General features: G+C 36.7%; 1 protein-coding gene across 1 annotated transcript in view; it reads right to left on the reverse strand.

Moving 5' to 3' along the window:
• Positions 1–13,649, reverse strand: part of PIGK (phosphatidylinositol glycan anchor biosynthesis class K) — a 134,865-nt gene that overhangs the window by 66,162 nt on the left and 55,054 nt on the right. The window contains exon 9 of the mRNA XM_027114102.1: positions 7,924–8,096. Within this exon, the coding sequence (XP_026969903.1) occupies positions 7,924–8,096 (173 nt within the window). The remainder of the gene's footprint in view (positions 1–7,923; positions 8,097–13,649) is intronic.

A 13,649-nucleotide genomic window follows, 5' to 3' on the forward strand; every position in this document is an offset into this window, starting at 1 on the left:
ATCTACAGATTCAAAGCAATCCCTATCAAATTACCAATGGCATTTTTTACAGAACTAGAACAAATCATCTCAAAATTTGTATGGAGACACAAAAGACCCCGAATAGCCAAAGCAGTATTGAGGGAAAAAAACAGAGCTGGAGGAATCAGACTCCCTGATTTCAGACTATACTACAAAGCTACAGTAATCAAGACAATATGGCACTGGCACAAAAACAGAAACATATATCAATGGAACAAGATAGAAAGCCCAGAGATAAACCCATGCGCCTATGATCAACTAATCTATGACAAAGGAGGCAAAGATATAAATGGAGAAAAGACAGTCTCTTCAATAAGTGGTGCTGGGAAAACTGGACAGCTACATGTAAAAGAATGAACACTCCCTAACACCATAAACAAAAATAAACTCAAAATGGATTCGAGACCTAAATGTAAGACCAGACACTATTAAACTCTTAGAGGAAAACACAGGAAGAACACTGTTTGACATAAATCACAGCAAGATCTTTTTTGATCCACTTCCTAGAGTAATGGAAATAAAAACAAAAATAAACAAATGGGACCTAACAAAACTTCAAAGCTTTTGCACAGCAAAGGAAACCATAAAGAAGACGAAAAGACAACCCTCAGAATGGGAGAAAATATTCACAAATGAATCAATGGACAAAGGATTAATCTCCAAAATATATAAACAGCTCATGCAGCTCAATATTAAAGAAACAAACAACCCAATCCAAAAATGGGCATAAGACCTAAATAGACATTTCTCCAAAGAAGATATACAGATGGCCAAGAAGCACATGAAAAGCTGCTCAACATCACTAATTATTAGAGAAATGCAAATCAAAACTACAATGAGGTATCACCTCACACCAGTTAGAATGGGCATCATCAGAAAATCTACAAACAACAAATGCTGGAGAGGGTGTGGAGAAAAGGTAAGCCTCTTGCACTGTTGGTGGGAATGTAAATTGATACAGCCACTATGGAGAACAGTATGGAGGTTCCTTAAAAAACTAAAAATAGAATTACCATATGATCCAGCAATCCCACTACTGGGCATATACCCAGAGAAAACCATAATTCAAAAAGACACATGAGGGGCTTCCCTGGTGGCGCAGTGGTTGAGAGTCCGCCTGCCGATGCAGGGGACACAGGTTCGTGCCCCGGTCCAGGAAGATCCCACATGCCAAGGAGCGGCTGGGCCCATGAGCCATGGCCGCTGAGCCTGTGCATCCGGAGCCTGTGCTCCGCAACGGGAGAGGCCACAACAGTGAGAGGCCCGCGTACCGCAAAAAAAATTAAAAAAAAGAAAAAGAAAAAGAAATAAAAAAAAAAAAGACACATGCATCCCAATGTCATTGCAGCACTATTTACAATAGTCAGGTCATGGAAGAAACCTAAATGCCCATCGATAGACGAATGGATAAAGAAGTTGTGGTACATATATACAATGGAATATTACTCAGCCATAAAAGGGAACGAAATTGAGTCATTTGTTGAGATGTGGATGGATCTAGAGACTGTCATACAGAGTGAAGTAAGTCAGAAAGAGAAAAACAAATATTGTATATTAACGTATGTATGTGGAACCTAGAAAAATGGTACAGATGAACCAGTTTGCAGGGCAGAAGTTGAGACACAGATGTAGAGAACAAACGTATGGACACCAAGGGAGGAAAACCGCGGTGGGGTGGGGATGGTGGTGTGCTGAATTGGGCGATTGGGATTGACATGTATACACTGATGTGTATAAAACTGATGACTAATAAGAACCTGCAGTATAAAAGAACAAAAAACAAACAAAAAAAACGACTAATACTAAACTTTCTTTGGGTTTTTGTATGGAAATATGTTAATATAAATGTTTCAGACGTTACCTGAAATTTCTAAAAATGTTATATTTTCCGGTGTAATGTTATAAGTCATAATTCTACTTATTACTTTAAAATGTATATCTCAGAAATAACTAAATTTACTTGTCAATTGCATTATTATGAACTTTCATCAAATCTTTAACCGTGGTTATTTTTAAGTGTTTTATCATTTACAAACAGTTCTTGGTGTACTCTGATGCTTTCGCAAAAATGTTCCTATAAAAGGGTTTCATCTTCAAGGAATTCATGGAAAAGACTGACAAGTACAGGTTTCTGGTAACTGACTATACTGCTGAACTGAATGAATAAGCATTTTCAGAACTCTAATGGAAAAGTGATGAATTCATAAAAGTGCTAACAAAAGATCAAGATGAAAAAAAAATTAATTACATGGGACTGAGTGAACTGATGAGGATATTATAATTATTGTGACTTTCTGTTTGAATAAAAAAAAACCCACAAGGACTCAGAGGCAAAAAATATACAAATCATTTCTCACTGCAACGTAAAGGAGCTGTTACAGTGGAGGATTACTGGACTGAAGGTCAATATTATGACATAGTAAAAAAAAAAAAAAAGAATATGATAGGCAAGCCAAAGACTAAGAAAAAATATTCGCATTACAGATATCTGACAAAGGACTTATACCCAGAATATATAAAGAAATCTTACAATTCAGTATGAAAACAACCCAATTTTTAAAAAATGAGCAAAACACTTGAATAGGCACGTCATGAAACATGTATGAATGACCAAAAAGTACATGAAATGATGTTCAATGTCCTTAGCAATCAGGTGTATGCAAATTAAAATCATAATGAGATATTACTACATGCCTATTAGAATAGTTAAAATTAAAAAGACAATACCAAGTGTAATTAAGGATGTGGAACAATTATTTGTGGAAATGTAAATGGTACAGTGACTATGGCAAATAGTTTGGAAGTTTCTTATAAAGTTAAACATGCACTTCCATGTGACCCAGCAAACCTACTCTTAGCTATATTTACTCAAGTGAAATGAAAACTTATATTTGTATGCATTTATAGTGGCTTCATTTAATTGTCAAAAACTAGGGGGCAAAAACAAATGTCCTCCAATACAGCAATAAAAGAGAACCAACTGCTGATACATGTGACAACAGATATGAATCTGACATGCATTATGGCAGTAAAAGAAGCCAGACTCAAAAGAGTACAGAATATACGATTCTATCTATATGACATTCTGGAAAATGCAAAATTGTGGGGACAGAAAACAGATCAGTGGGATATGAGGGAGAGACTGGAGAAAAGGGAGCATAAGGAAAATTTCTGTAATGATGGATTAGCAATGGTGATGATCCAAGTGTATGCATTTGTCAAAACTCAGAACTATATACTAGAAATTTTACTAAACTCAAAAAAAAAAAAAAAAAAGAACCACAGCTGCACACAACAACGTAAATGAATTCCAAACACATAGTACTAGCAAGAGCAACAAAACATAACGTTTAGGGATACACGTTTAGGTGATGTAACTAAGATGAAGAGCAAGAAAGTAAACTCCATAAGAGACAGGATCACTGTTAACTTTGAGGGGGAGTGAGAGGGTAGAGATTGAGAAGGGGTGTAAGGGTTGGGGAACTTTCCAGGGTACCAACATTGTTCTAATTCTTTCTCTGGTGGTTACTTGAGTAGTTGCTTTCTGATAATTCATTGTGCTATCATGTATATTTTATATACTTTTAAAAGAAAGCAACTCAGCGTAAATTATAAAACAATAAAATAATATATATATTTTTTAGAGGTAGGAAGCATTCCTGGATTCATATCTTGATTTCACCATTTGTTAGATGTGGACTTTAGGCAGGTTTCTTAAACCTTTCTCAGCCTCACTTTACTCATCTATTTAATGGGAAAATTACACCTGCCTCATAAAGCAATTATGTGAATTAAATGGGATTAATGTAATTTTTCCTTGAGGGTATCTGCATAGCTCCCAATTTCCTTTTGGAGGGTTCCTCTTATCCACATGGGATGGGCCCCCCAGTAGCTATGACTTTGTGTTAAATGACCCCACTACTGCCCAGCTGGGTCAGTACTCAAGCTGGGCTAATCAAGAAGCCCTCTGGGGAGCTTAAAATGGAGAATGAGCAAGTTAATTCTGTATCTGGGCTTTATCATGAACAGAACAGATATAAATTTCCAGAAGAGTAGTGTGAACACATTCTATCCCCTACATTCAGAGCAGCAGAGAAAGAAAAGACTAGAACAGGGAGACAGAGGGAGTACTGCCCACATTTCTGACTGATTTCTGGTTACTGATTCCAGGCCCTTACTGAGGCCTGCCCTTGGGTTCCATAAAACACAGAATACCTATATATAAATATCTTTAAGGAAATAATGCTAGCTTATGTTGGAGTCTACTATTTACAATCCAACCGTCCTAGATAATATGTTATATAAAGCATGAAGCACATGGAAAAGGCTCAAAATCTAATCTCTGTGACAACTGTCTGATCTTTGACCTCCTATATAAAGTGGGGACTTCCTTACCGAGCTCTTGAAAGAGTCCTACTGTGGTGTTCAAAATACAGACCGACCTTGTTAGCCCACTTTCACCCCTCTATCTATAAGAAATCTGTAAGAAAAGAGTCCATCCTCAAATTTCCTGCTAGATTCAAAATTTCAGTTGCTAAAGACTGCCTAAAGAGAGAAAGAAATTCTAGTATAACAGAATAAAATTACAACAAAAAAATAGATAGAATCAAGCGCCTCAATTTAGAGCCTAAAGCAAAAGTCAGACTAGGTAAGATGTCATCTGACAACCAAGATAAATGTTGAGCATTTACAGTTCATATTGTCCCAGATTCCATTTTTTTCTTAGGTAATGCCTACAGAATTTACACTTCTACATTTTGGTGCCTGTATTTTTACATTCTCAAGCTAAAGGCTATTTTCCCTATATATCTATAGTTAGGGTACTCGCGTACTTTGAGTAACGCTGACATGGACTTATTACTATATTCCAGAAAGTCCAACTCTTTGAGGGCAGGCTGTTTGCATATTTATCAAAAGTCAACCTATATATACTCAGATAAAGCAGTTTAGAATTAAGTTATATAAGCCAAGCTTATTGCAATCAGTCCTTATTTTACCTCATTTGTTCTTGTAAATAAATTAAAAACACAATAAGTAAAACATACGCTGAAACAACTGTTGTTACTAAGGATATGACTGTAAGGATATGACCTTACTCAATATAAGTATTTATATGACTATACCTTACTCATATAATATGTATATTGTCAGAAGACATACAAAACACCAATTATGTCATACAGCTACTTCAGTCAATTTTATGTACTAATGTTCTCCATCATATCTGACTTTAGTTTAATACACAAAATATGAAATATGGACAATCTGGACAAATGAGTTGTTATTTTCTTAATATATGTAGAAAGCAGTATTCTTAAAAGTTTAACTGCCATTTTAATAACAGTAACTGTATTGATGTTTTTAACCTAAGATTTCAAAAAATACATATACATTCAAGCCCATAATTTCCTTAATTAAATAGTTTTTTGTGACAGCTGATCTCTCAAGAATATATAATACTTTTCTCTAAACAAACATCCAATTGCCATTCATATTTGCACATAAATAGCACCTATATATAATGAGATAATATTTCTATCATCCATTCCTGGAACATGTTGGGAACTTAATCCTCCTAAATTAACTGGATAACAAATATTAGTAATTATGAAACCGTCTGTAAGCAACGTTCTAAATAAAATTTATTTATAAACACTAGAGGGTGCTCTAATTCAACAGTGTCTGCTCATTGCTGTACACCTGAAACTAACACAACATTGTTAATCAACTATACTCCAATATAAAATAACTTAAAAAACAAAAACAAAACACAGTGCCTGGTATCTGGCTTTGATGCTTAATATAATTTTCTCCTTGATTATAGATAAATGAAGATAATTATCAGCACAAACAATTTTTGCTTTCGAACTAATACATGGAGATACTTTATGAGACAAAAATTTCATCTTTCCAGAACATAAAATAAAACTCAGTAGAATTCCACTGAAATCACTTTTATTGTACAATTATTATATATTTAATATTGTGTTAAGTGGATAGAATAGAAAATAACACAGAAGAAGTATTAAGATAGTCCTTATCTCTAAAGGAAATTAATGCAATATTCAGATGATTAAGAGAAGGTATATCTTGTATATTACAGGCTTAAGTTCAAGGGAAATTACAAAATGAATTTGGTAAAAAACATATAGTAGCTCAATTTCAATTTCAGTTGCTAAGTATTAAGGTATAGTTTAGCTATTTTACAAAAGTAATTTGAAATTTTAAATAATAAATAAAAGTGATATTGTTGAGGGTATCACCTGCTGTCTCAAGAAAATATTTTTTAAGCCAACAGATACAGGAAATTGAAAAAGAAAGAATCCAACACTTTGAATATGAATAATAGGAAATAATTAATAATAATATCAATTTCAAATCTTCATAAGGAATAATTTACTGCTAGTTTTTAAATTTATTTCTAAAACATTCATAAGCTCAATCATAAATCTTTTAAATTTTCAAAATTAAAAGTAATTTATATGCCGCCATTTGACAATCCAGAAAAGTTCCCTGGAGTATGAGTTTCCAATAGACAGCATTAAACAATCCCAAATAACAAAGTTTAATGGCTAGGAAAATATACGTCTATATAGTTCAAGAAAGTGGCTATTAACTGAGACACTATTTAATCCCAACAAAGTATTGTACCTTTAAAAATGTTTACAGAAAAGAAAACAAGCAGAACATTATAAATACTTCTAAATTCACATACCCCAAATCAACCAGTCTCTCGCAATCTCTCTCTCTCTCTCTCTCTCTCACACACACACACACACACACACACACACGCACGCACGCACGCGCGCACTCACTACTCACACACACACAGTCCATTCCCCAAGAGGGGAGTACTTGGCTTATACCTCTCTCTCTCATTCTCTTCCCTAATCAATAACTAAGAGCCCCCAAAGAAATCCTAAAGATAAACTTCTGAAGATTAATAGAATGCAACACTAGGCAAAAGCCAGAGATAGGACTGAACCAGGTTCACAAACCACCCAGACTCTATGAACCAAAACACGTGGCAGAGAACTAGTTAGATTGCTGGAGCCCAGAGAAATTCTGAAAATGCAAGCATTGTGTTATAGTTTGAAGTATACATTTGGCACCTATATTCTTTTGACACTCACTTCCCCTTTATATGTTTATCTGCCTTGCATCTACCAGATTCCTAGGACCCTATTATACTCTAAATGCCCAGCTGCCAACTTCCCTATTCAGTGTCACCTCATTTAACACCTTCTACTGCAATAGGTGACAATCTACACATTGTTAGAGAGTATTAATAATGTTTGAAACATTCACATACTTGCCCCATCATGAAGGTCTTCTGAACCATCATATATACCTCTACTGACAGAAAAGTATGGCTCTGAGACAGTCAATTGTTGTGTAAGTTTTAGTCCCTTTTTTTTTTTTTTTTTTTTTGGCGGTCCACGGGCTCTCACTGTTGTGGCCTCTCCCGTTGCGAAGCACAGGCTCCGGACACGCAGGCCCAGCGGCCATGGCTCACAGGCCCAGCCACTTCGCGGCATGTGGGATCTTCCCGGACCAGGGCACGAACCCGTGTCCCCTGCATCAGCAGGCAGACTCTCAACCACTGTGCCACCAGGGAAGTCCCAGTTTTAGTCCTTTTTAAACCAAGCCTGAACTCATACTTCTACAAACATATTTTGGAGCTACAACATAACCCTAATCAAGATCTTAGCTTCCCACTGATATTTAGAGTTTCTGCCCATTAATCTGAAAAGCATAGGGGCTACATAAAGTAAAGAATGGGTAGAAATGTGTGATTTTCTTTAAAAATACTAATTTTCATCTCTTAATATAATGTTACATAAAAGTTTACAAATCATGAGACTAGAATACTCTATGCAAATAATAATTTAAGATGAATACCTGCTTTCCATGATTCCTGAATCTGGCTGCAAACTAATAGTCTCTGTTGTAATTTCCACTTTCCGTACACTTCCAAAGAAATCAGTTATCAGGACATTTTTAGGATCCCTCTGAAAAAGATCAGTGCGATGTCCAGGAGTAGACACACATAGACTTTTGGGGCATACCTGAAACTGAAAAAAATATGTACAATAATAATAAATACACATTCATACAACTTTTATTAAATCCATTAATACAATATAGTAGACTGTAATATATTTTCAAAGCTCTCCCAACCTAAAGAAACTACTGGTTCTAAAGATTAAAGTTTCATTGCTATCGTAATGCTTGACACCTTAAGAAGCTTTACAGACATTAGAATAGGTTATCAATAAAACAGGAAGCTGGCAAGGGAACGAAAAAACATTCACTTTTTAAAATCATATGCTACAAAGTTTATTTTGAACACTTATTTATGAGAACTCATAGGCAACACTATGACAAGAGAAATGCTTTTTTTCTGTAACTACATCCATCTCAGTGGAATGCTCTACCAGAGCATTTTTTAAACATTTTGTAATCATGACCCTTCATTCAAACTTTAAATTCAAATAAAATATTACGTAGTAGCTCAATATGTAAAAAAGATGAAACCAGAGCTGCTCTGGATTGCAGGAAGTTAAATGTAGCCTGCTCACTAGCTATCCCCTTCATCCTCCTGCTGTGAATCTACAAAAACCATTCTATAAATCAAGTAACTTTCTTAGTTTATCCATGATAAAAATTACAAACCCAAAGCACCTCATACACTATAGTGCTCCAGAGAATAGTCTGAAAACTACAACTTCACCACTACACAGATCTCGCAATATTTTTTATGTTAATCTTATTCCTGATATTCCACATCAGTGCATTACCAAGGACCTTTGCAGGACATTTGGTCCATGCCAAAAGGTCCTTGATATTTGGTCCTGTCCAAAACCATTTGGCATGAACCAAATATGCTCATGAACATTTGGACAAGACCAAATTTCAAGGACCTTTTGGCATGGGCCAAATGTCGTATGGACGTTTTGGACAGGACCAAGTGTCTGCTGACCCCAGACACATGTTCATTCACTCAGCAAAGTATAAAAAGTGTCTATTATACGCACTTCATATGGTTACATTCCATAGGGGATACAAAAATTGATGAGACTTGGGTCCTCTCCTCAAGGCTTTAAGTCTAGTCAGAGATGAATAAACATAACAAGGCAGAAAAAAAGGGACAGGCTCTAATTCAGAAAAAGATAAACTTCTTAGTGTTTGAGGATAAGAAAAAAGGAGTGGGGTTTTAGCTATTTTCTGAAGGAAAAGGAAGATTAGATTGGAAATAACATTCCTAATAAAGGAGCAGCTGCAGAGACATGTTAAGGCAAAGAATTCAATTTGGCAGATTGAATTCCATTCAAATTCAATTCAATTTGGCAGCATATATGAAGGAAACCATTACAGGCCCACTAGTAAGGACCCAGAGCCCACAGCACTTGCCCACTTGTAGGGACAAGACTATCTACGTAGGTATAATCACCAACACGACAGTAGAGGGATGGGGAAGGGCACAGCAACTATAATTTATGAAACAGTGTTCCAAGCACTGTGTTAAGCAGTTTGCAGATATTCTCATTTAAGCTTACCAATAACTTTGAGGTATACAAAAATTATTATCTCTCCTTCAAACTAAGGCTCAAAGAGATTAATTGGTCTAACATCATACTGCCTTCCAGGTTCAGGAAAGCAATAACAGGAAATACAAAGAAGAGTTCAGGATATAAATTAAGAAGAAAAGAAGGAAAAAAGGGTGGGGGAAGATCAAGAAAGTTAAATGTCAAACAAGGACAAAACAGACAGAAGGCTGAATAAACAAAATAAAAGATAAAATAAACAAGATAAAATTAAAGTTCGAGGTATATCAAAGGTATTCCTGTATGAATAACTTGGTCGGTTTTATTAGGTACTAGCAGAAGCAAGCAGGAAAATAAAAGCAGTTGAATGAGCTTGGCAAACACTAAATAAGTATTATATTCTTTGCTGCTAAAAACAAAAAACTTCCACTTTAAAAAAACTGAATTATAATTGAAACAATTATATTAGTTTCAGGCATACCATATAGTGATTTGATTTTTTTTTTTTTTTTTTGCGGTACGCGGGCTCTCACTGTTGTGGCCTCTCCCGTTGCGGAGCACAGGCTCCGGACGCACAGGCTCAGCGGCCATGGCTCACGGGCCTAGCCGCTCCGCGGCATGTGGGATCTTCCCGGACCGGGGCACGAAACCGTGTCCCCTGCATCAGCAAGCGGACTCTCAACCACTGCGCCACCAGGGAAGCCCATGATTTGATATTTTTATACATCACAAAATGATCACCATGACAAGTCTACTTACAATCTGTCACCATACAAAGTTATTACAATATTATTGGCTGTATTCCCTATGCTGTACATTACTTTGCCATGACTTATTTACTTTTAACTGGAAGTTTGTACTTTTTAATCCTCTTTATCTATTTCACCCGTGTCCCCACTCACCCACCCCTCTGACAACCATCTGTTTGTTCTCTGTATGTCTACTTCTGTGTTTTTTCTTTATATTCCACATATAGTTGATAGCATACAGTATTTGTCTTTCTCTGACTAATTTCACTGAGCATAATACCCTCTAGGTCCATCCATGTTGCTGCAAATGGCAGAATTTCATTCTTTTCTAAGGCTGAGTAATATTCCATTGTATATATAGCACAACTTTACACACTCATCTATTGATGGAGACATATGGTTGCTTCCCTATCTTGGCTATTGTTAATAATGTTGCTATGAACACTGGGGTGCATGAGAGTGTTTTCCCCTATTTTATATTCTTACCTCCTTTGTTGTATATTAACTGACCATATAAGCAAGCATGCCTTTATTTCCAGGATATCTATTCTGTTCCATTGTTCTATGTGTCTGTTTTTGTACAGTACCATATGATTATTATTTTTTCAATTTGAAAATCTAATTGGCTTTAACAGGCCAATTCATGAATCAGGCAGCATCCCATCTAGCAACTAGAAGGGTGCTCTGAGGAGTTGTACAAAATAGGTTTTATAGGAGGAAAGTCGGGGCGCTATTAGCAAAAGAAAAGATTTTGTTAGGCCAGGCTTCCTTTGGAGGGTGTAGGGGGAGGAAATGACAAGGGTTTTATCATGCAGATTGCCTCTAGGGGGATGGGGGATAGAGAGCGCCCAAAACGTTTTTTGCTTAATTCCCATAACATCCACAGATCATGGTTCCAGGTTCATAAATTTTTCATAAATTTTAAGTTGGTCATTCTCTTCATTTCATTTCTGACCTTCCAGTCTTAGGAGATCATTTGCCTTGCAGTTAGCAGCTGCGCACATGAATTGAAAGCTTTTGAGAGAATATGATCCGCCAGGGGGATTATTATGATTATTATAAGCAGGATAATTCCCAGTACATGGAAGGCACTTCAGAGTCTGGTCCCCAAGACCCAAACCAATCAAAGAAAGACCCGGTTGAAGGAGTCACCCTTTTAAGCCAAGTGGTTTGCTCAGTGACTGAAATGTCAATCCTGTTGGTGGCATTGGCCGTAGTACAGACACCTCCTGGTTCAGCTAAAAGATAATCAAGGACTATTCTATAATCAAGAACAACTCTAGCCACAGAGTCTAAGGATCTTTCCTGGGCAGCTAATGCTTTAGCAGTGGATTCTGCAATACTTTCAAGAGTTAAGAAGAGGCTTCTGAACATATTCTCATTTGTATTTACTCCTAATCAGGGAAATTGACCCTGCCAAAGGAAGCGATTCTGAATTATGAATGCCTCCTGGTAGGTGCTTTCTAGAACAGTTAGGGGCACAGTTAGATAACCTAATAGGTACTGCCTGGTTATATACCAGCCATCTAAGTATTCATAGGCCCAAGGAAGAATAACCATCACTGACTAAGACAAATCCTGTCAGGGCACAAACTACTTCCACTTAGGTGGCACTGTCAATGGATTCATTTGCAAGTGTTGTTGTACCTGCCCATTCAAGCCAAGGGTCAGTCAGATTTTCTCCTAACCTGAAATAAAAAGTTGTTCTAAATTCGAGAGGTTACCCCTCTAAGCAATGGCCTGGGAGATACGGATGATGGCGTTATCTTTCCAGGTCAATTCCAGAGTAAAGGAAAGAAAGCAAAGAGGAAAAGGTTTTAGTCAAAGTATGAAGTCTTGATCCGTTATCTTGGGCAGAAGCAGTCTACATCAATGTCAGCTACTTCTCTTCCTTGTCAGTTTGATTCAGGGGTCTCCAGCATTAGTACAGGACCAGATGCCAGATGGAATCCTCCTTGGCTGTGAGATGTGCACCCGAGGCTCAAAACCTTTTAGTTTTGCAGCAGTGTCAGTGGTCAGGAACACTTGGTTAGGTCCCTTCCAATGGGGCTCAAGGGCTGCCTTTGTTCTTAGTGATTCCAAATCAGAAGGGTGAGAAAAAGCTGGAAATGTTAATTGGGTAAGTCATAGTCAGATATCTGAGGAAACTAGAGGAATCTTTGACCACAAAGACAATTAACAGGACTAGAATCTAATATCTACAAAGGTGCAAACATAATTTTTCTCTCTATGATTATCCCATTTTTTTTAACCAGAGATAATCACAGTAAAACTAATTTGTCTGTATTAAACTTGGCCTGATTTTTATAGAAGTACAGCAAGAACAGTGACTGACCATATAAGTTCTTTTTTAAGATTGCTTTGCTGGAACTTTGTAAGCAAAGTACCAGCTTGATTTTTCCACGTGGTTTCTTGCAGCTGTCTGGTCATGTCTGAGTCTATGTACACATTCCAGTCAAAGCCTTGGTAATATAGCCCATGTTTCTAATTGTGTCCTGTTACAAGGAACATGAAAATAAGAATATTCACTAAGAGTTTCTGAATTTGGGGGATCAGATAGGGAGAAAAAGTAAATGTTTCATCTTTGTTCACAAAGGTATATATTACCAAATTGTTGATAGCTTAAGAGAAAAGATTTCTTTAAATCTGGAAAAAAACATTAAAGAACCCGCAATATTTTAAAAACACAGTCATAAAAATTAAAATCATCCTTAACAGTTCATTCAGTCCCATGTTATTAATTCTTGTTCTGCTTGAATCCAGTTTTTTCCGTTAGTTCTCTCAACCTTGCCGGATGATCGAGGGTGATAGGGACAGTAATAATTCCAAGAAATTTGCAAGGTTTTCGTTAAAGACCGTATGATTTTCCCAGCGAAGTGTGTGCCTCAATCATTGGAGATTGTGGAAGGTATACCCCAGGTGGGAAACACATTTTCTAACAGTTTCTTTGCCACGGTGAGGGTACTGGCCTTGCAGCAGGGGAAGGCTTCAACCCATCCGGGAAACATACATACAATAACAAGAACATACCGATAACCCATACTAAGTGGCAAATGAATGAAGTCCAGTTGTAGGTGCTAAAGGAGACGAGACAGAAGAGGTCTGAGACCACCTCTAGGGACAAAAATTGTTATTCTTAAACGCACTGGTAGGTGGGCAAAAGAATGCAAAAAAAGAAAAACGTTTGCCAGGAAGAACCAAACGCTGTCTAGGTTCTCCCATAGCCCTGACTGGTCATTCAGTTTACAGCCATTATTTACCCACCTTAATTTCTCTGATTCAGGAACAAACTGTTGCCATGTTACAAGGACATCAGGATGGCAAAAGTCTG

This window comes from Aethalodelphis obliquidens, unplaced genomic scaffold (assembly GCF_003676395.1).
Source record: "Aethalodelphis obliquidens isolate GAN/ISIS:26980383/991018 unplaced genomic scaffold, ASM367639v1 scaffold13, whole genome shotgun sequence".
NCBI classification, from domain to species: domain Eukaryota; kingdom Metazoa; phylum Chordata; class Mammalia; order Artiodactyla; family Delphinidae; genus Aethalodelphis; species Aethalodelphis obliquidens.